The sequence below is a fragment of the Triticum aestivum genome, chromosome 3B (assembly GCF_018294505.1).
Source record: "Triticum aestivum cultivar Chinese Spring chromosome 3B, IWGSC CS RefSeq v2.1, whole genome shotgun sequence".
Classification (NCBI taxonomy): Eukaryota; Viridiplantae; Streptophyta; class Magnoliopsida; order Poales; family Poaceae; genus Triticum; species Triticum aestivum.
In genome coordinates this window covers 70,447,019-70,467,947 of record NC_057801.1, presented here as the reverse complement: position 1 = coordinate 70,467,947, position 20,929 = coordinate 70,447,019, and the positions used below count along the sequence as shown (strand labels likewise).

The following is a 20,929-nucleotide window of genomic DNA, read 5'->3' as shown; positions in this document are numbered from 1 at the left end:
TATGGGCCTATTTTTGGCCCATATTTCCTTTTCCTTAGCGCTAAGTTTTCTCGATTAAGGGGGAACGGGTAGTTCGGGTTGGGAGGTTCTCCAGACCGAACGAAATCGTTCGGTCGGTACCTAGTCACCCGCCGAACGATACATTCGGGCACATTGTTCTCGAGACCGAACGTTCGGCCGTTATTGACGTCCTTAATAAAGGAGGTTTTCCCACTCAAAACAAAGTTGATCAAACTTTATACATACTTGAAGAACATGCATATGTATTTATTTCAACAAATGTCATTTTTTTTAACTTTTAATATATGTTCAAAAAAAAGAGCCTCACTAGATGCTTGTTTTCTTTTAAGATGAGTCCAGAAGATGCCGCCAAACCCTATGTATCGCTCGTTGCGGCAAATTGTCACCAGAATGCACGCGCGAACGCACCAGCGAGAGCAAGTGGGCCGCCCGTTTAGGGTACACAGAGGCATTCCGGCTTGTGTTTTAGTACCGGTTTGGGGGAACCTTCTAGAAGCATTCTAAACTGTTTCTTTTTTGTTGTTTTCTGATTATTTCTTTATTGGGTTTTCTGATTATTTCTTTATTTCTTTATTGCCGTAATGCCTCTCCTCTATCTCGCCGGCCACCGTGAGCTTGCCGCACCTCGCTAGACAGCGCAGTCCCGTTCTACCTCACCAGACAACGCAGCCCACGACCACCCTTGCTTCATGACAAGGATGCAGATGCAGGCAAGCAGGCGGCGTTGGCATGGTGGCCGCGGAGGATGAAGGCAAGCCACGCGGGTGGTGGCGCTACCTCGTGCTCATCCTCGACCTCCTCTTCTCTACTGCCTGGGAGCACGTGGTCCGGGTGCGCGGGCGAGGGATCCCAGTCCAGGGCTGGCGCACGAGGAGAAGCTCTAGAGCGCGTCGATCATCTCCATCTGGTGCACATAGCAGCTGGACGAGGCAGCACCACGGGCACACCGGCGCAGGGCGTTGCTCAGCAGCCGTCAACGGCGTGGCACACGTGCATGACCCACGGGAGCAACCACCACTGTTCGGCAATGCACGACACACGTAGTGCAGGCTAGATGTTTGATGAAATATCTAAATAAGCCAATGAGAAAGGAAAAAGGTAGGAGAGGGGAATACCGCCACCTGGACGAAGACCGGTCAAAACCGCATTCAGTCAGCAGCGATACCAGGTGAGCCGAGATAAGGGACTAAATTTGCCCGGTTTCAAAAGTTGGAGGTGCAAGTTGTCCGGTTTTGAAGTTGGGGGACTAAATCTAGACTATGTCAAGAATTGAAGGACGAAAAGTATATTTTTCTCTTGGGTTTTAAATTTTTATTTTGGGTTTTTTATGTTTCTTGTTTTTATTTTACAAAAAATAATTTATAAATGTCCGCAAATTTTTAAAAAGCTCAAAAGTTTGCAAAAAGAATTGTAATATCAAACAATGTTCAGAATTTGGAAAATGCTCAAACAATTTGGAAAATGCTCAACCCTCAGCTGAAGCTGAAGGGAGTGACAACTACATGTAAATACTTTGTAACATTCAGAAAGATCATTGGGTTCAGAACAATCTGTTTGAATGTATGTACACCTGACACGTCTAAACAATATGCCCATCATACTCCCGCAGGGCTGCCGTCTTTCCTCGGGTCGCTCACCGCCGTCAGCATCCCGCGGAACACGTTCTCGCCGCCACCACCGGCCCCAGAGACCGGCGCCAGCAAGTCCTGCACGATCAGCTGGCACACAGCCCCGGGCGACGTGCTCTCCAGCACGTGGCCCCTCCGCCGTAGAAACTCCATCGCCTCGGTGCTGAACTCGATCACCTCGCCGTCGGCCATCGTGACGTCCTCGTACCGCACCACGTTGGGCACCAGCTTGTGGTACACCCTGGGGCTCTGCACCGCGGCGAGGGGGCTCATCCCCATCACGAAGTGGTTCAGGAACACCTGCGTCACCGCCGTGATGATGTTGGTGCCACCGCTGGCGCCCACCACGCCGGCCAACTGCCCGTCTCTGAGGATGATCGCCGGCGTCATGGAGGAGAGCGGCCGCTTCCCCGGGGCGATGAAGTTGGCCGGCGCCGGCGGGAGCTTGTCCGGGGCCGGGTTCGACGACGGCACCGAGAAGTCGTCCATCTCGTTGTTGAGCACGATGCCGGTGGACGGCGACAACACGTGCGCACCGAAGTAGTAGTTCACCGTCGTCGTCATCGCCACCGCGTTCCGGTCGCCGTCCACCACGCACAGGTGGCTCGTGCCGTTGTCACGCAGCTGGCTCCATCTGATTGACCGACACACACAAAACATGTCACTTGTCGGTGCAAAGGGACGATACGTGCACAAATGTTGATGCATGATCGACAATGGCATCCATAAATAAAAAATTTCGGACGTACGTACTTTGCGAGGTAGTAGGCGGGAGGGAAGGTGGTGTTGTCGGCGATCCTCCGCCGGATCTTGTCCGCGAACTCCGGCGATATCATCTCGGAGACGTTGCCGGCGACGTTGACGAAGCCGGGGTCCCCGAGGTCCATCCGCACGGCCAGCATGTGCTTCACCGCCTCGATCAGCCGGTGCACGCCCAGAAACCCTCTCAGGAACTCGGTCGACTTGTACCCGCCCAATACGTTCAGCACCAGCGCCAAGCCGACGGTGCCGCTGGACGGCGGCGGCATGCCGAGGAAGGTGAAGCCCATGGCGTCGGCTTCCATGGCCTTGCTCACCCCCACCCTGTACCCCTTCAGGTCCTCGAGCGTCACGATGCCCCCCGCCCGCCTCACGTCCTCCGCGAGCCTCTCCCCGACTGCGCCGCCATAGAACGCCGAGATGCCGTCCTCCGCCAGGGTCTCCAGCACGTCCGCGAGCGCCGGGTTGCGGCAGAGCTCGCCGTCGCGCAGGAGCCGCCCGCCGGGCGCGAACACGGCGCGCAGGCCGGGGTCGGCGAGCACGTCGACCTCCTCGTCCTTGAGCGCATTGGCCACGTAGGACACGATGGTGTAGCCGTCGCGAGCGAGCGCGATCGCCGGCGCGAAGAGTGACTTCCACGGCAGCCGGCCGTAGCGCGACCACGCGACATGCAGGCCGGCGAGCTCCCCCGGCACGCCCATGGCCAGCGCGCCCTTGAACTTGGTCGTCGGGTCGGCGGCGTACATGGTCTGGCAACATGCAATGCACGTAGTTTGAGCCAACCATCAATTCATGCAATGAGTTACAGGAACTAATTACGTAGCATGGCTAATTTTTTGCCAAGAATTAACATGGTCAACTAATTAGCAATTACTACTACATAATTAAGCACAAATCAATGGAATTAACCACGAGCAACCGATCCATGCAAATTAGGTTAGCAATGCAAAATCTGAACTGTTGTGACACGCACGTTCGCTGTCGTCCAACATGCGTGAACTACTCACTAACATGAGAGAAAATGATTAGCAAAGACCATATGAATCATGGTGGTGGCATTGCTTAATTTATTTTCTCTTTCTTTCGAGATGGGGTAGGTGGAGGTGGGTACGAGAACGCAAAGGCCTCTCTTGATTTGTTTACAGTTACGGACAAGATGTGGAGTACCATGTGTATTGATCCGTCCCTCGTGGAGCACGAGATGACTCTATGGACTATCGCCGGAAACAGAGATGAAAATGTTGTCAACAGGATGAGCTAAGCTAAGGAGAAGGCATGATTAATAAGCTAAATCAAATGTTTTGCACCCTTATAATCATTGTAACTAAATCTCTACATTATTATTGTTTTTGTGGGAAAAATCTCTATATTCTTTGCTTGGACACTCTAGCAAGATGCATAGTCCTTGTCATGGTAATTAATTTATATTGCCTGTCACATTCATTGACATTCATTGAGCAACCAATCCGTTCCATTGGCCTAAGCATACAGGGCCCACCGTACAGTGTATTTGTCCGCCAAGGAAAGGATACAGGGCCCATCAGACGGTGACCACTGAGCACCCGCCCAAACCATAGTGACCATACGCACGGGACCCACAGGCCATACGCACGAGCGCTACGAGCGATCGAACGAACGAACGCATGGGCGAAAAAATCTCGCTTTTCGCTGTCACGAATGATTGCAACGTAGTAATACTAGTAGAGCAAACGTACCGGCGTGGCCGCGGCCGGCGCCGTCTCGCGGGCGTCGAAGGCGACGGCGTCGCCGGAGGCCGCGTCCCTCACCACGATGAACGCGCCGCCGCCGAGGCCGCTCGACATCGGGTGCACCACGCCGAGGCAGAGCGCCGCCGCCACGGCCGCGTCCACGGCGTGCCCGCCCGCGCGCAGCGCCGCGGCGCCCACCTCCGAGCACCGCCCGTCGTCCGCGGCCACCGCGGCCGCGCCGGACTCCACCTCGTGCCGGCTCTCCCGCGCGCCAGACACCCTCGAGCTCCGGCTCCGATCAGCGGCAGGCTCGGCACCGGGGCTCAACAGCAGCAGCAGGACGCCGGCCAGGGCCAGCAGCGCCACGGCGATGCCCAGCGCGGCCCACGGACGGCGGACACGGCGCCGCGGAGAGCTCGCGTCCGGCGAGACGCCGGCGCCGCCGAGGAGCGGGCTCTGCAGGGCGGCCATGGCCGGGACGGAGCCAACGAGCTGAGGATTCCTTGGATGGTGAGAGCCGACGACGGTGCGTGCTGCCGTAGCGCTCTGCTCTGTTGTTGTGCTGGTGTGAGATTTTTTTATAGCTCCCTCCAACTGGCCGAACAAGTCTCTCATTTTTATTGTTAGTTTTCTCGTTGTGAATATATCTATGACCCGATCAGAGACTGGGTTTCAGGATACAAAATTCAGAAGGGGAAGGCCAGACGTAATCGCAACTAATCCAATTGGCCATTAAAAAAACCGCAACCTTTGCTTAATTGCTCCAGGGCACCGGTGTGGATTGCCCACACTTATTTAGTGGACACGTTCTTGCCGAGTGTATTTTTTAGGTCTCATTGTGGACAGGGAAGCAGATAAGTGGTGCAGCAGTACTTGGCGCTGGATCAGCTTGCCTCTGGAGGAGTAGTACCTGTGTGTTGTGCTTCCAGGGAGGGAGGACTGCTAGCTTATGCCGAGCTTGCAATATTTTCAGGTTCCATGTTGGAGCCTGAATGCCTGATGGTTGTAGCTTGCATTAAAAACCTTATGATCTTGTTAGTGAAATCGGGGAGAAATCCCTTTCTTCAAAATAAAAAGATGTCAGAAATATCATTTTGGAAGAACAAAGTGAAAATAAAAAGGAAATTACTTTGTGTTTTTCTATCAGAGAGCAGAGTGGCCGTAGCCCGTAGCAAACTAGGAGGAAGGATGTCACTGTCGAAGTGTCGAGGTCACGCTTGTAGTTCTAGTTGCAGTTCGTACTAGTAGTAGTAGTAGTGTTTCCTTCCACGCCTCAATTCCCCCTCCTCTTTCTTCCGTCTCGCCGCCGGCCGTATGTTTGTCTGCGACTCTCACCATTTAGACAAACCAGGAAGCCATTACAAGCGTCGCGGTCCATGTCAGAGAGTATTCATAAATTCTGTGCACACGGCGGCAAAACTGTCTAGATGCATCATCGGCTATGCATGTTTGCCGTAGTACGATTCTCTGGTCCTTGGCATTGATCGACTTGGCCAAAGAAAAGAAAAAAGGGAGCATTGACTACGAAAAATGAGTTGCTTCATTTACTTTTAGTTATCATAAAAACATACGTCAATATACATTTTTCATCCGTAGCATACATGAAATATATATATACAGTACATAAATCAAAATATACCTACTTTGTTATTGTATGTAATATATTTTTTGAGAGAGACTTATTTGTTGTTGTATTTGGGTCTGAATCTTGTCTTGTCTGCGTACAACACAAATCACCGTACTACTTTTGTAATGAAACCGTAGAGAAACGTGCGTAAAGATCACGTAAATGTTCCCATAGGAAGAAATGAATTTCTTTGAAGCTTGGAGTACAGTGATATTGGGGCACTGACATGTGGGCGTCCTTAATTAAGATGGGGAGCGTGACAGCGGACAGTCCAGTGGTTGGGTGAGCGAAGCCGGCGACACACACAAAAAAAGGAGCAGGCGACACAGAATTATTAGCATGCATTTCGCCTCGCACGATGGTGACAAGATTGCAACAGCGGACCGCACCGGACGCTGTCTCCGACCAAAATCACCCACACCCGCTTCGACTCGAACGGAATTGAAAAGGCCGGTCGTGCGTAATGATCGACGGATGAAATGGTTGGCACACCGCACGTGGCTAGCGTGGCCAGGCCAGCGATTATTTTTCTTCAAAAAAACAAAAAAGATGAAGATGGTTGGCTACAAAATGGCGGCAATTCCTACGTACAAAATTTGACAAACTCAGCGAGGCAGTTCCTACAAAATGGACAAACCAAAGCCAGCCATTGCATGTGTCGCTGTCAGAGCGCGCGCATCCATCGCCGTTTCGGTGCGATGGTTATTACAGTTGTGTACACGGCAGCAAGGCCCGTCTAGTCTAGATGCGGTATGCATGGCTGGGCGACCCCGGCCATCCTCCGTCTGCTTTGGGTCTCTCCAGGAAACACGCACGTCGCCTTCAGAAACAGCAACTTTCATTCCATGTACTATGATGTACTCGTATCCAACACGTCGCCTTTCACAAGGAAAAAAATGTATCCAACACATTGCCTTCAGAAACAGCACACACATACACGGGCACAAAAGACATGTCCGTCATTATCAATGAATGAGACATTCATTTTCATTCGGAACACACGAAAACATATTCCGGCCTCTCTGTGTCACTAGTTAGAAGGCTGCCGAGATGGGAGCGCCCGTGAAAAAAATATAAAGTGCCTTACGCGAAAAGGATCTCGCACAAGTCTGCGCCATATAGCCTGCTCCTGCTGGTGGGCTGTCCCATTTCGAGACAAGAGCCGTATCATCTTATCAGGATCAGATCCTGGAGTGGTGGACGAAGGAAAAACCTACCTAGGGAAAGCATCTGCAAGGATATGAGCATGATCACATATCTAGACGTCATTCCAGAAGCTAGCTAGCCTTCTCCCCATTACCAGCCTTGAATTCCTCCAACATGACCAAAAAGGGGGATGCCAAAGATGGGAATCCCCAGGCTTGCCCTTAACCTGGCTAAGAAGAGCACACCCGCTCAAACACTTGCAAGACAAGACCTCTTGCCAAGCTCCAGACTCATTAAACAGCTTTCATAACCATTTTGCCAACAAGGGTATTTGGTGGATCCCCTCCAATGTTGAACAATCTCCTTTGCGGGCATCCCGCTCTCTGCTCCCTGATTTGCTCGTCTTCGTCTTGGTTTTCTAGGTTCCGACATGTCTAGCCAGCAAAATACTTGTACAGTTAAGATCTCACGGAACTTACTGTCCAGTTGGCGCTGCATTTGGCATTGTTAACTTGAACAGTGCAACCAACATGATTTTAGTTGACTGTACTACCTCCGTTCGGGTTTATTGGTCCCCATTATATTTCGTGCCAAATTTTGACCATAGATTAAACTAACAAAGTGTTCATGCATGTCACCAAACATTATATATTTGAAAACCATGTTCAAATACGAATCCGATGAGATAATTTTTCTTGACATGCATTAACATTTTGTTAGTTAAATTTTTAGTCAAAATTTGACACAAACTACAAAAGGGACCTATAAACCAGTACGGAGGTAGTAGTAGCAATTAAAAAGGAACGGAGGAGGCAGGGAGAAGAAAATTAACAGAATAAATCAGCATCTATCGTACATGCCTAAGAGGAACTCTTGTGTTTGCCCCTTGACAATTATTCTATGTACTAGGCTGGTTTCCCAATGTATCCAACCTGCGGCAGTAAAGTCCTGCAAAGCCAAAGTACCCATCAGCACCAAGAAGACACCTGAAGTCACCACCAAACATCGAGTTTACATCGAGGACATGGCCATAATAACCGAGTAAAAAAGCTTCACTGAGATCATGGTCAAAAAAATATTTACCTTGCGTGACCTAATCCATCCAACCGTCGGCACGTCCTATTTGTTACAGCCCAACACTGGGATTGGCAGATCCCGCGGCAACGACTCCCATCCCACCTCCCTGGGCAGGCCTAGCGGCTCCGCGTTGTCTCAGCTGCGAGTCTGCACGACGATCTTCCACCCATTTGCCATCTTTGTCGATGTCTTGCACGAGTTGATCAATCTTGCGAAACTGGTACGGCCATGTCGAGTTGTATAGGAATTGCCGGAGATCGAACCTGTTATCCTCTGGTGAATAGCTCTGCAAAAAGTAGACTTATGTTATAGCAGCATAAGGCGGCAAATCTTATGCCTACAAACTGAAACGAGCGAGCACCTCGGCGTGATATGATGGTGTCAAGACCGTCATCTTGTGCCGGTTTATGGCATAGTACTTGAAGAAGTGCTTCACTTTATCGGCCACTTCTGAGGGGGATAATCGCCCACACCACCTGTGGCAGAGGTTCTGTAGCAAAATGTTTTAGCATCTAATACTTGGAAACATATTTGCACTGATGACAATAAATTCAATAATCCCACTGATAATTTTAGGATAAACTACTCCCTCTGATCCAATCAGCGACAATTAATATGGATCAGAGGGAGTAGTTATTTCCTGTATCCAATCCAAAAAAAAAATTCAGCAACATCATTGCAATAGTAAGACTACTGAAATAGGAACACTACTAAACACAATAGAAGGACACGGTGGCACTACTAAAAAATAATTTTAAAAATCTGAAACTTCTTGTGTAGATGGAAAGTAGCATAATCTAGCATACTGCACAAATTCAGTCCAATACATAACACATATTAAGAGAAAGTATTGGGTGCTCATGGTACTCCTAAATTAAAAATAAACCCCATAAAAGTCATGAAAATGTCTCATATATACACCAGAGAAACAACAACGGATGCTCCCAGTCTTGTTAGTACATAGACTTTTGATGTCTATTGGTAAGTTTTATTAAAGTTTAAAAATAAGTTTGTGGAAGTGTCAGTTTTTTTACTTCACAAAAGACCTTTTCTACCATCTACTATTGGTGAGAGGAGAGGTGAAAAACATGCAGGCGAGTAAAATATCAAACTTTGTGTAGCTATCCCCTTTTAAGTGTAGCTTAACTGAAAGAAACTGTATTGCAATCCATGAAAAACCGTAACAATGCAGACATACTTCATGTGACAGTAACTACAAACAAAAGGATGCAAAAGCTCGACATCATACATACATTTTAAGTGTGCTGCAAAATGATATCTTGAACTCTAATTTTCGGTTAGGAAACAAAATAATCAAGTCAGCTGTAGACCAACCTGAAACATCGAAACAGGACCGCATCGGAATATTTTCCTTAATCTCCCATATATCGATAACTCCTCGTATGTCATCCCCATGTCCACTTCATCCAACTACATAAATGGAAATAGGGTCAAATGAGAATACTTGAGTAAAGATACCTTAGTATAATTTTTGTTGATAGCAGCTGGCATAAGACAATCTTATGAACAAGTATAACTGAAACTTGAATGGATAATATGCTAATGGGATATTTTGAGGGCAATGTAACAATTGAGCTAAACAATGTTCTGTTACCAATCGCAAGACAGAAGCAGCATCTATATATATTTTAAGCTATAATGCACGCAAAGTACCAATAAAGAGGGGGAAAAGGAGCAGAGTCAAAAGCACCGGGAACACCAAGTTCCTGTCAGCAAACTAGAGCCAAACTGGAAATGAATAGAATTATTTGGACATTTGGTCACCTGGCTATAATCCGTGCGGATTGGCTCAAGCTCTGCAGTAGGAGGTGCAGCTTCAACCTCAGCCAATGAAGAATACTGAAGATTAACTGCTGCCCATCGTAGGAAAGCCCTAAGGTCTTGCTTACTTACACTTCCAATGGGGTTTATATCAGCTGAACTGCAGTCATACTAAACAAATGAAGCAATAGTTATTGTCGTTACTCATTAGTTACCATCACGGACTATCAAAGAGTTCCAACAAGTGCTGATTTGAAATGAAGGATTCGTGAAGGAAAATATATACTTGGTTTCCTAGGGCCAACATGGACGAGAACATTATATCTAAAAGGGAGCAGACATGTGTTAACTTTTAAACTTACTTTCGTCAAGTAACCACGCAATCCTTCATCCACATTTGAGCTTCCAAGAACAAGATAGAACCCAGACTTGTTATGAACCCATGGCATTAGAGAAGCCATCATAAAGGCCAGCACCATCCTGATTCGAGCTTGAATATTTTGTAATCCCAGATTCTCAGTATGTGATCCCCCGTCAACCTGAATTATATTAGCATACATATGTGATCATCAGAATTTGCCTCGACAGCTTCCAGCATGTCAATGAACCAAATGCAAGCATGTCACTGTTCCTAGCCACTTTGTGAATTATGATAGTTCTTGCTTTGTAGGTTATCTAACTTATCACAAATGGTTTCTCAAACTAGAAAATGAAATTTCAGAATTGTATGTCACATAGCACTTGTTCTTGGCTTCTTTCCGTTTCTATTTCCATAGTTACAAAGAAATGTTTCTCTGCTCATATATTTCACTATTTCAGAATGGATGAATACTTAAGTTTGGGATATTTTGTATTTCACAAATATTCCATCTAACTAGGTAACATTTACCCACCACTAAGAATATAGGACAAAAGCTTCAATCCAACATTCTTTGTTGGCCGCATAAACAAAATGTTGTGAAATGGGGATAAATTTGAAGCCGAATATATGTTCCCAGTCCTTGCAAATAAATAATATATATTCGCAGAATCCATTTAAGCAATTTCTTTAGTAGATTAGAATGTCATAGTATCAAAATACCTTGTAGCGCGGTCGCTTGCCAGTTAATCTTTCAAACAAAGAAAGAAATGCAGACACTACACTGTCAATAGGTACATCAAAGTGGAATGAACCAATCTCTTCCGCCAGCCTTTTGGCGCGTGATCTGGTATCTTCAGAACTGTGGAGAAACAATACTGTGAATAAGGGAAAACAAAAACATACAGTGCGGAAGCAAAGTATATGCAAAGCATAATTTACACTCATTTGTGAAGAAAATTGAGAAATAGTAAAGATATAAATCAAAGAAGAAACAATCAGTGGCATATGTGAAGAAGTCCAATGCCTTGTGAAATTCTGGTAGCCATTTCGGTAGTAAACTGTATTGTTCTTGTTTCAGAGATCAATGCCAACTTCAGTTCCATGAGATGACTCTCCAACAGTCAAGCAATGCAAATTTCATTAGTACTCTCATGGAGCTGAAGTCAGAGTATACAATATTGTGCCAAGGATGTCTGAAATGCTAGTTTCAGTTCCATGAGATACAATACAAAAGATACGAGCCGAGCAGGGCTTGAGAGAAAACACAGTACATATCATCATTATCAAGTTAATCAATTTACGAAGAGAATGTATTGATGCATGTCAAGAGCGATACTCTAGAGAAGGGTACACTGAAAAGAACTAAATCCTTAAGTCAAAGATTACCTATTTTCTGTTCCCATGTAAACAGTATAAAATAAACGTTTTGCAAGCTCTCTGCTGTCTGTGGGGAACTCCCCATCTCTGTACTGACCAATCCGCATAGCATCTGCCTTAACTTGCTCATCTCCTTTATCTATATCTGCATGTTGGGTGTATTAAATGATAATTAGTCTCATAAATAGGTATTCCCTTCGTTCAGAAAATAAGGCAAAATTTTAACTTCCAAGTTCAAGCTTTGACCAACAATTAATCCGATAATAATGTGTAGATTATGTGGCATAAATTTGGTATTGTTCGATTCGTGTTGGAAAGAGATTATGATCGTGAATTTTCTAGCTATTAAACACTTTAACTTGGAGAGTCAAAATACGCCTTATATTCAGGCAGTATTGTCTTAGTGGAACCTATTATTACTGAAATGAAAATAATAAGAATACTATAGCTAAGAATATGTACAGAGGATCAGTGCTGATAGTTGCACCGATGGGGATGTAGTTCCTCCTATTTCTGTTCTAAGCACATATGGTTGCAAATCCAGTGTGCAGATAAACTATTTAACCGTGTTCCGTAACCTACTCCCTCCTTGCCAAATTTATGACCCAGAGACTCCATGAGCAATGCATGAAGCATAAACAATCTGTTTTAACTCATCCTTGGAATGTGAGTTGTTGCTAATATGCACTATAATTTGGCAAGGAGAGAGTACATCTCTAAAGACATTTTATAAAATATACTATGCTAATGGAGGAAAATTAAGACTTTTTGACCTGACCTTTTATGACAAGCTGGCACATGCAGCCAACAATTGCTGCAACGGATGAACTATCCGCACCACCAGAAAGTGGAAGCAAAAATCCAGATGCTCGACTTCTGCGAAGATAATCCCACAGCCAGCAACTAGGTCCAAATGCAATCTCCTCCTCAGGACAGTGATACATAACCTTCAGAGTGATAAAAATGGGTTAGTAACTGTGACTTGTCAAGCTGGGCTGCAGTTTTCATTGGGAATTACAATCACAATTTGCATTCACTAAAAACGTTCCAGCGGTGCTAGTAAAAATTGTGTGAGATAATTCATCTCAGGTTTTTTAAGATAATACACGAAATAAATATCACTTGAAAATAAAAATCTCATAGTATTGTGATCCTACAATACGATAGGTTCTAAAACAATTCTATCTCTTTCAGACACGGTTATAAGAAGTAAAATATTCTATACTGCAGCGTTCCAGAAATAATGAAATATGTCAAATCTAGAAACAGAAACTAACCTCAATTGGATCAGTTGGGATCATTCCATCACGAAATGTTTGGCAAAGCTTATATTGTACCTTAACACAAGGTACTTTTGTTACATGACTTGCTTGCTCCCTAAAACTAGAAACACATGCTCGATAACTTGATACCTGGTTCAACAAAAGAATGTTCGGTTATGCAAAAGTTTGATCCATATAATTGTGTCAAAGATAAATCGTTATCTAATAGAACTAGTAATTTACGAGCTAGAAATGTTACTTTTAACAAATATGAGAAAAGAACCAAAAGCTTATGACCTTAGATAATTCAACTGAAAAACAACACAAGAATAAGATTAACAATAGTGGAGATACCAGTAACTGCTGAACAAAATATAATGATGCAATAGTAGAGATACCAGTAACTGCTGAACAACATATAATGATGCAACAACTGTTGCCAAATATTTCCAGGCGAAAACAAAGAAAGTGAGCAAAAATAAATACAGAATTGAGCAGAAATTGTTTCTCTGTGAGTGTAGCTGGATTACCCTAACGTGAAATGCAAATCATGTTTTCATACTTCCACTAATATTAATTCAAGAGCCTTCAGTTATGGAAATCCTTTAATTCAAAGAAGAATATGAATCACTGACAGCATTATAGGACTGCAACTAAGATCCAAAGGAGCTAGAACTTACAGCGTCCAGATCTATCAAAGCATCCAACACTTCAACATCCTTCAATGAGAATTGTGATCCCTGGGCAACCACATCCCCATTCACCGCAATGCAGCAGCAGCCATCTAGTGAGAACATTTGGGATAACTTAGAACAAATTAATCAAATAATACAACTCTGGTAAAGACGATTCATGAATGTGTAAAACTAACTTTACACATAACTACTGCTGGATTAACAATCTGGGTATGCTAGTGATGGTTGCATCGCTTAAGGCATTTTCTCTAGCATGTGTACTTTGCTTACTGGCCTTCTATTAATAGATGGTGCCCGTGTCTTTGGTTTAGTCTTGAAAAAGAAAGCTATGATACATGGGAGTCAAAAACAATAGAACCAAAAGCACTACATATCATCACTGCAACTTGAGCAACGAAACAGGAAAAAAATCACCATGTAATGTTAATAGTGTTAATTCAGTAAATACTGAAACACGACTCAAGGTTCAGTTTTTGCAAAATACCAATATTGTTACCACCTGTCAGTGATCATGTGTTGGGTATATACAAATACAAAGGTTATGTCACACAAACATTTGAGAAATTCCAACCGCACACACTTCCTTCGAAGTGAACCGTGATCCAATGCATCCTCAATGTTGGAAAGAATAACAGGAGACCTAAACGTGGACTATAACTAATAATAAAGTGGTATGGAGTTTTCAAGTTCCACAGATATAGGATAATGCTAAGAAAAACATAGAGAAAACACTGACATATTAGCATACCATAATAAAGGCGGCCACCATCACAACCCTGGTGATTAGCATACATGTATACACCACCACATAAACGGGTTGCATCTCTCATGGAATCAATCCGAAGGTTGAGCTTCCTTAACTGATGATGGCTTCCACTTGCATTCATGAAGACCTCAACGCCACTGAATGCTAGATCAATCCGAGGAGCATTTGCAGTAAATAGCTCTTCACAGGTTTCAGCAGCCAAAGATCTGAAAATTAGTAACTAACATGAAAAGCTATAATGGAACCAACAACCAAGTTAATTAAGCAGTCTAATATCATCAAGAAATGCAAGATCATCAATCACATACCATATACAATTACTAATTAAGAATGCGTAGTAAAATGAAACATATTAGCAAAGAGCAATTTGAGCATATATGCTAAAATCATAAACATGTTATAGCACATTTACATTTTCTTTAGAAGAATAGCACATTAACATTTTTTACAGGATTTGCACATTTACATTTATATTAGGTAATGGGACTAGCTAAGTGTCAAGTACTAGATATGCATTTTGAATATCGTAAAGAGGCAGGAAAAGGCAAGGCAAGGATGATATTTGCTCAAAATGATCCTAGAGGACTACAATTAATGGTTAACAAAATAAGAACATCCTAGACACTTACATCAATATATGTGACATACGTGGACAATTTATTCATCAAGACTTTCAAAGTTCATACATGTATGAAATAAATTGTAGTTGCGCTGTACATATTTCCCTATGGTGAGGATCAAATGTCTAAGCTAGTTTGTAGACAGGGGTGACCTGATTTAACATGAAGTCACCACAGGCCATCGTAAGACATATAGTCTCACAGAGTAGCAGTTAGATAGGGACTCGAAATTAGAAGCACATGATGAATTGTAATTTGGAAGAACACCAAGACAACGAATGTTTCCTTTTTTATATCCAGCTTGATTCAGAAAATGTTAACTGGAAATGACAGTATTGGTGTTTGCTCTATCCGGTATGATAGCCAAGACAGAATCAGGCTGAAATCACATGTTCCCAATCATAAAAAAACAATTTAGCATTAGTACTTACACGTCAAGAAACTGAAGATAACCATAACCAAAAGGTACAGTTTCCTGGTTTGTAGCCTCTGAGACATCACTAGGGAGTTGAAAGTCGACAAGTTCATCTTTATATGTCCAAGCAGAAAACCATCGAAATTCACGATAGTTTCCGTCATTTGCAAGGGACATCTTTGGCCGAATCATAATTATCTTGCGATTTAGGCAGAAAACCTGGCAGTTGTATCGCACACTCTTGAAAATAATAGGCATTCCTATGCTGCACAAGATGTTGTCTGTATAGTCACCAGACAAAATGTCCTTCAGGCACTCCCATCTGCAGGTTGTTGATACAGAAGAGCAATTAACAGAGAGTATAACTAAAGCTTGCAAGTATTTCATAGAAATGTGAAACCCTAGGCAGAACATCATTAGCAGGGATTAGTTTTTGTTTATTACTTCCTCCGCCAAAATAAGTGTCGTTGATTTAGTACAAAGTTATACTAAATTAGCGACACTTATTTTGGGACGGAGGGAGTACAATTTAGGATTACCAATTGTTGCCCAATGGGCACTCAACATACAAATTCAAGCTCTGTATGCATACAGTAAAGTTTGCATGACACAAATAAAAGATGCTAAACAGATTAATGTAATTACTGTTTTTTACAGGAGAAAATAAATACCTTAAAGAACTCCAACCAATTCAATTACAATTTACAAGTGATTTCCATATATAGGTTAAGTTCATTCAGGTTCTTAGCACTGCTACGACAGCAGTACAGGTATTGCAACTCACAGGTTCTTCAACTCATCATCATCAGTAAGTGAGCAGGTTACATGGGGAAGGAGCACTCACGCGTGCGCGGTGGTGTCCTGCTCGAGGAAATGGTCCTCGCAGCCGTATCCGGTGAGCTCGAGCTCGGGGCCGATGCGGACGACGGCGCCGGCGGCCTTGGCCCGGGAGATGGACTCCTTGACGTTGCGGAGGTTGGTGTCGAAGTCCATGGCCCACTGGTTGAGGTTGCAGGTGGCCACCCGCAGAAGCCTCATCTTGCCGCCGCCCGAATCAGCAGGCTACACACAAGCGGAAGCGAAGGCGAGCGGCGGATCTGGAGGGGGTGGGCGGCGGACGGCGGCCTGGACAGGTGGGGGAGGAGGAGGCGGGTCGGCGGTGGAGCACAGCCCGACCCGGCGGTTGTGAGGTGGAGCGGCGCGAGGGTGGTGGCGGGGATGGTGGTCGGGCGACGAGGACCGGCTTGTGGGTAGGGATGGCACCCGCAAGGTATGGGTACGGGTGGAGCTACCCCATACCCTTACCCGTCCGCCGTGAGTTTACCCATCACCCATACCCATACCCGTCAAGGGTATAAATTTTTCCCGTACCCGGCACCCGACAGGGTATATGGGTACCCGCGGGTAAAAATACCCGCGTTTACAACACATCAATTGAGTAGAAAATAGTTGTAAAAAGCAACATATAATCATAAATTATTAATAGCAACACATCTTAAACAACAATGTACAACAACATATTGTAACAACAACATATTCTCATAAACAAAAGTACTTGCATATAAAGTGACATATAAAAATGTTAAACAACAACACATAATCATAAATAACAACACATGCATACACTTTAAGTTCACGAAATCATGATAAATTATAGAAATAATTTGAATACACGTTAGAGTTTTTACCTAGCGTGCTTAGAAGGGGAAATGAATACATTGGGATATTAACGGAAACCCACCTATCAACATTTTAGATGGGTACATGGGTACGTGGGTATGGGTTATACGATCCCATACCCGTACCCTCTCTACCCGATGGGTATGATATTTTCCCATTTAAGTACCCATGGGTAATTTTTTGTTCCATACCCTTACCCTAATAGAGTTTTTACCCACAGGGTACATGGGTAATGGGTACCCATTGCCATCCCTACTTGTGGGGGAGGGGCCACTGGCGTGGAGGTGGGGGGCGGCGGCGGCGGAGGAAGGAGAGAGGGGGCCGGCCTCTGATGACGGACAGATGGGTAGAGAAAGAAAGGAAGGATTCAGGCCGGCTTTGGGTTCATTGGAGGGGAATTTTCACGGGATTCCGGTCCTCAGGATCGTAGCGTTAAGATTCCCCAGGATCAGATTCCAGAGGACTTTTTGGCATCGGGTCCGTTGGGCCCCTCGGGGAATTCGCTGGCGCCAAAAGAGAGCGCCCGCGTGGTGCGCTCAGCAACAGCCGGCCGCGCTGCTCTGCTCTGCTCTGCTTCGTGTCTACTCAAGGAAGCAAATCGGTAAATTTGACCATTTTAACCTATAAACGAAATCAATTCATGGAATGAACTGACCGTGAAATTATTTCACAGCCCTAACCTTTTTATGTAGCGCCCGCCACGACGGCGCCACACCCTACTGTGCAGCGCCTAGCACGGGGGCGTTGCACACCAGTCCACCGTGGCAACCCCTGGACCCGCACCCAGCAGTGCAACGCCTCCGTGCTAGGCGCCGCACATGTAATGTGCAGCGCCTAGCGCTCGGGCGCTGCACTGTGACTTAGATGCAGTCGCGCGCACTAGCCGTCCCCAACCCACCCCATTACCAGTTACAGAACAGCGGCGGCGACGGCCCTCTCCTGTCCCCCTCTCAATCCCCTCTCCAAAATCCTTCAGATCTGACGATTTGGCCCGTGGATTCCTTCACCAATCCAGCCTAGAAGGTACTTTTCTCCGATCCCCTTCTTTCTATCCATAGAATGTATGCTATTTCGGAGATTTGAAGAACCCTTGTTTGAATATTGCATGTATTAGATTTGGGGAACTTTTGTTTGAATCTTGCATGTATTAGATTTGGGGAACCCTTGTTAGATTAGAATGTGGTTTGGATACATAGGTTGACATGTTATTTATATAGTTTGGATACATAGGTTGACATTTTATTTATATGGAAAAGATATTTGTATTGAATCTTGCATGAAGTAGGCTTAGTTTAGTTTATTGAAATCACATTTGTATTGGCAAGAATGGTTTGGATACATATGCTTTGAAATTTGCATGTAGTAGCCGTACTTTAGTTTTTTTTATTCAAAAGATAATCGTGTTGACAAGAAAGCTTTCTTGCAAATTGCTAGGATGGTTTGGCTTCTCAATGATCATTGGGATCTACAACACCGGTCGTACGCTATGTCGGTGAAGCAGCAGGTAATAATGAAAGTTGTCGGTGTTATGAATTTTGTGTTTTTTTTTCAAACACATACCCCCATATGTAATGATTTGTTTGTTTGCTTGTAGGAGCTTGCATCTCTGAAGCTTCGGGCTCACGGGGTCAACCTTGGGTGGATGCGCTATGATGAGCGGTACACGCCGTATGTTAGGGAGACAGGACTTCTCCCTTTCATTCAGTTGGTCAGCAGGTCGACGCCACCCAACAATGCTCCAGCACTCACCGCGCTTATTGATCATTGGAGGCCGGAGACACACACTTTCCATCTTCAGACTGGGGAGATGACCTTGACGCTCCAGGATATAGCTATGATCACCGGTCTTCCTATCGATGGGAAACCTCTATGTATGAGCACCGGTTCTGATGGGTGGCGCGAGCAAATGCTTGCCCTTATCGGTATGGTTCCTCCGGAGCCGCGGGAACCAGAAGCAGAAGGCAAGAAGAAGGAAAGAGTCGCAACCGGTGCTACTTTCACGTGGATTGTATCGAACTTCAGTAATTGCCCTGAGGATGCTAATGAGGACACGGTGAAGACATATGCTCGTGTCTACATGTGGTACGTGATATCCAGGAGTATGTTTGCTAATGGCACAGGCAAGAATGTTCCATGGATGTGGCTCAAGGCGTTGACCGTCTTCGATAGCAAATGGAGTTGGGGTTCGGCGACACTGGCTTACTTGTATAGACAGGTATGAAGTTGTTTCTGTTCCAATTCATTGGTACATTATGAATGCGATCTTGCTGTTAATTCAACCATGTTCTCTTTTATGTGCAGTTGGACGAAGCCTGTTGTAGGCTATCTGGAGGTATTGGTGGTTGTTTGCTCGCACTTTCCATATGAAGCTGGGAGCGTTTGCCGGTTGGACGACCGAAGACCGTGAAGTTGGAGGATTGGGACGAGAAAGACGACCCACTACGGCTCCCCACTTGGGCTTACAAGTGGGATGTGTTAAATGAGATGACGGATGATCCCTCGGTCATGTACAAGCTGTACAGGAGCGAGATGGACACCATCACGCCTGAGCAGGTGAATTGACATTGCATAAGTTATTATCATGCTTCCATCGTAACTCGATATCAATTTTTCATTCTATCCAATTTTGTAGGTTGAATGGGAACCGTATGGAAAAGGAGAGAGTTTTGGGAACCCTATAGAGTTCAGGCTGAATCCGATGTGCACTAGGGATAGGGATCTCTGGCATATGCGGTGTCCACTCATATGCAACTGGGCGGTTGAGCTTCACATGCCAAATCGGGTGTACCGTCAGTTTGGTTTGTTCATGCCACACCCGCCGGAGTTTGGGGACACGGATATAGTGCTACACGCGTAAGATATAATCAACCTTGAGCAATTAGTAGCTTCTCGGCGGTTTCGATGATGCTAATATTATGTTTCTAACTTGCATGTTGGATAGGAAAAGCAGCGGAAGATCAAGGATTGGGCCAAGCATCACAACAAGTATGTCATACAGTGGGCGCTTGCTTTGGAGCAAGCTAGGGCTGGAAAACGAGCCAAGCTTCGTGAGCACTGCCCGATTGCGTTCAACAACTATCTCACATGGTTTCTAGGCGTCACGCGTGTGGAGGTATGCAAGCCGGCGTATGATGATAAGATTTTGGAAGAACCCACCGTCTTTGATGAGGTAGCCCAGCACCAGTACAACGCATTAGTCAGGAAAGGCAACTCCGTGATCCCTGTGGGGCCAATGATGAACTTTGTGGTATGTGCCCCTTTTTGCTTTTCAATTTGCAATATTCACATCTTCACTTGCCTAACACGTTAATACCTTTTCTGTTCATAGCGTGCCCTTTTCTGTGCAGCGCCTAGCCAGGCGGCGTCACACTCCACAGTGAAACGCCTCTGTGCTAGGCGTTGCACGTGGACTTAGTGAATTTTTTAGCATGTGCAAACATAGTAAGATGATGTGAAGTAGGATTGATACATAACAATCTAACAACTGTGAAGAGAATATATGCATGACACATAGTTCATAACACATAGTACTTCACGACACATAGTAGTTCTTACAACTAAATCGAGGAGGAGACATAGTAGTTCACGACACATAGTAGTTATTACAACCAAATCGAGGAGGAGACATAGTAGTTCACGACACATAGTAGTTCACAACCAAATCGAGGAGGAGACATAGTAGTTCATGACACATAGTAGTTCACAACCAAATCGAAGAGGAGACATAGTAGCTTTATTGCGTAGAGCAAGACCCCTTTCCCTTCTTCTTCTTCCTCTCTTCTTCCTCTTCCTCCTCCCTTTTTCTTGTGAGGTGAGCCTCCTTAACCACCCTTTCCATGAATATCTGATTGTCCCTCTCTTCTTTTTCAGCTGCAATTGCCCAAAGCTTCATGGTTTTTTTCTTGAAAATCCTTTAGACGCTTCTTCTGTGCCTCCTCACATTTCCTCACCAATGCTGCCTCCCTAGCGCGCATCGCATTTGACGCTCTCTCTTTCCTCTTCAT

General features: G+C 45.1%; 2 protein-coding genes across 2 annotated transcripts; both read right to left on the bottom strand.

Annotated features, from left to right (window-relative positions):
• Positions 1–1,429: 1,429 nt before the first annotated feature.
• On the bottom strand, positions 1,430–4,697 carry LOC123068645 (glutathione hydrolase 3). Its single transcript, XM_044491257.1, has 3 exons — positions 4,124–4,697; positions 2,403–3,157; positions 1,430–2,283 (listed from the first exon to the last, which is right to left on the bottom strand). Exons 1-3 carry the CDS (start codon positions 4,586–4,588, stop codon positions 1,617–1,619), a joined length of 1,887 nt encoding a protein of 628 aa, XP_044347192.1. The 5' UTR covers positions 4,589–4,697; the 3' UTR covers positions 1,430–1,616.
• Positions 4,698–7,705: 3,008 nt separating this feature from the next.
• On the bottom strand, positions 7,706–16,501 carry LOC123068644 (glutamine-dependent NAD(+) synthetase). The gene is made up of 14 exons (XM_044491256.1): positions 16,090–16,501; positions 15,262–15,567; positions 14,193–14,416; positions 13,430–13,533; positions 12,765–12,899; positions 12,266–12,434; positions 11,497–11,632; positions 10,831–10,969; positions 10,112–10,288; positions 9,753–9,920; positions 9,303–9,398; positions 8,329–8,457; positions 7,974–8,253; positions 7,706–7,838 (listed from the first exon to the last, which is right to left on the bottom strand). The coding sequence occupies exons 1-13, from the start codon at positions 16,281–16,283 to the stop codon at positions 8,017–8,019; spliced, it is 2,214 nt and encodes a 737-aa protein (XP_044347191.1). The 5' UTR covers positions 16,284–16,501; the 3' UTR covers positions 7,706–7,838; positions 7,974–8,016.
• Positions 16,502–20,929: the final 4,428 nt, after the last annotated feature.